This window comes from Mauremys reevesii, linkage group 7 (genome assembly GCF_016161935.1).
Source record: "Mauremys reevesii isolate NIE-2019 linkage group 7, ASM1616193v1, whole genome shotgun sequence".
NCBI lineage: Eukaryota > Metazoa > Chordata > Testudines > Geoemydidae > Mauremys > Mauremys reevesii.
In genome coordinates, this window is record NC_052629.1 from 24,710,001 (window position 1) to 24,712,500 (window position 2,500).

Genomic DNA, 2,500 nt, shown 5'->3' on the forward strand with positions numbered 1-2,500 from the left:
GGATGTAACATGTCTAAGACTCCATCTGCAAATACATATGCACATGCTTAATTTTATGTACCCATGTCATTCTGTTATTTTAATGGGACTATCCACATTTGTAAAATTAGACGTGTTTAAGCCTTTGTAGGAAAGAGGCCTTCTGATGTACCTCTTTCTAAAATCTGCTCCCCATTCCAAATATTCCAATATTTATAAAAGATTAAAAGTTCTGTTCTTACAATCACAGTAGTGTATCACATTTGCTTTCATAATGTTTCTATTGGAAATGTTCACACATTTGCATTTCCTTTTAAATTGAGTGCTAGAACAACATTCCTATATGGGAGGCTAAGAAGCAATGATATCATTAATACATATATCAATCCAGAGATTGAAATGCTTGAAGCAAAAGCCCTATGGGTAATGAAATTGATGGCTCTAGTTCTTCTTGAGGTAAAACTTGTTCTGTTGGAACTCAGCCCTCAGGAACAAAAACCCCTAAGTGAAATGCCCTGCATTTGAAAAATCTTTCAGTGTGTCTCCAATTATTCTAACAGTGAATATCTGATATGAGTTGCTAGCATGTTCACAAATTAAAAGAGAAACCTAATGATATTGCTTATGTTCATGCTGAGCATTAAAAGGTAATGTCTAAAAAGGTTTTATTGTGTTAATAAAACTCAGAGGTGGTCAAGACTTGGTGCACACAGGAATAGAATATAAAATAATCAGTCATAATGTTATGACTTCATTTTTCATTTGTATTTTCAAGTTTGCCTTGAAAATCAGACATTGCACAAAAAGAAAAAAAGAAAAAAAATTATCAAAGAAAAGGAAAAATTATAAGCATGACTTATCTTTAATGTTTTACATCAAAATGAAATTTCTGTGATATGTGTCATGTGCATAAACAACACAGGCAGCTTTTGTCTTTGTTGAATTTAAATGAAAAGTCCCTCTAGATATTAATATGTGGACTTCATTTGTTAGCCTGCTAAGTCAGGGACTTATAACAAAAGCTTTGTAAACAAAAGATTAAACTGAATCGAGCTTTAGAAAATGAAAGGAAAACAAGAGTCAAATAATCACAGATCAGAGTGGGGCTGCTTAGATTGAAATCACTACAAGCTACTGGAGTGGAAAATGTTTAATTGAACTATTTCATTACGCAGGAAGTTTATGTCCCTCTTGTAGAATCCAAAATATTTGTATCAGAAAATCCATTCCTTCCTTTCTTGAAAAATACTGTCCTGCAGAGATTAAATATGAACTCAGAAATTGTTGATTATCTTGATGGCAAAGAGGTGACATGAAACATATACCAAGCTTAAAAATTAGTTATTCGAGTTTTTGAATAAAGTGTCATGTGCCTGTAGTTATAGCAATTGTGTGTGTGTGTGTGTGTGTGTGTGAAGAGAGAGAGAAGAGAGAGACTATTTCTTATACAATGCTACTTTGCTAATCATAAATAGTACCTTACACCACTTAGATAGTTGTAATAAATTAAGGCACAGGGGATAAATTGATATCCTTGATACTTTACTAACCTTTGGTAACCTTTCGGGATCACCTGGATGTCGTGGAATAACTTTCTGTAACCTTTGAAAGCCATAATCTATGGTTGGTTCATTAAGGGCTAAAACATAAACAGAATTGTTTAGTCAGTTTAATCACTATCTGTAGATATAGATAACAACAAATTTACAAAGAAGTGTGTAATTCTCTTTCCTAAATCCCATCACACCAACAACCCCAATTTTTAAGATCTATCCCAAAGAATAGATTTTTTTTGTACACAAAAGCAATGATTATTTCTATCTATAATTAGACTGGGGGAAAAAGTCAAAGGATTTCCCAATATATTGCTAAAATGGTAGTGCAGTAACAAAGTTACAGGTCTTGAGGCCATATATAGCAATCACTGCAGTCATGATATGATGTCTGCATCATGGACTGGTTTCTATACTGGCCATGGATTTATGGGAAACTGGCAATTATGACATATGTCCAGCTATTGCTAGCTTCAGATTTATCCCTGTGGTCCTTTTTTGTCTAGCATATTGCCTGAGCACAAACCAGGCAGGAGGAGCACTTAATCTTGCAAAGCTTTAATAATCTGTGAATGGCTGACTACAAACTGATGTAGAGCACTATCATTCTACAGCTGCAATCCACTAGCCTCATGAAATTGCAGGCCACAAATAGTAATTAATCTTTTTATCCCTCAAATTGTAATTTTGACTATGAACTGTGCTTGGTCATAAATCAACAGCACATGCTGCTGTGTACAGTGCATGAATCATGATCCTGACTCAGTTAGACTGCACACATTGTGTTTAACAAGCTTTATAAGGAGTCATAGGGCTTTATTATAGCTCTGCCTGACTCAAACAAAAACTGAGCCTGGAGGCCCAAGGACTAGAGTTAAGATGAAAATACTTATTAGAGTATATTACTTCTTGATGTAGATATCGTTTTCAGTAGAGTAACTCCATGGTGCATGGCGCTACATAAATCA

The 2,500-nt window shown here is 34.4% G+C and overlaps 1 protein-coding gene across 6 annotated transcripts in view; it reads right to left on the reverse strand.

Moving 5' to 3' along the window:
• The window catches only part of EBF3 (EBF transcription factor 3), a 130,442-nt gene that overhangs the window by 14,986 nt on the left and 112,956 nt on the right, over positions 1-2,500 (reverse strand). For all 6 annotated transcript variants that reach the window (XM_039482492.1, XM_039482494.1, XM_039482491.1 and 3 more), the window contains exon 11: positions 1,530-1,618. In XM_039482492.1, coding sequence (XP_039338426.1) covers positions 1,530-1,618 — 89 coding nt within the window. The remainder of the gene's footprint in view (positions 1-1,529; positions 1,619-2,500) is intronic.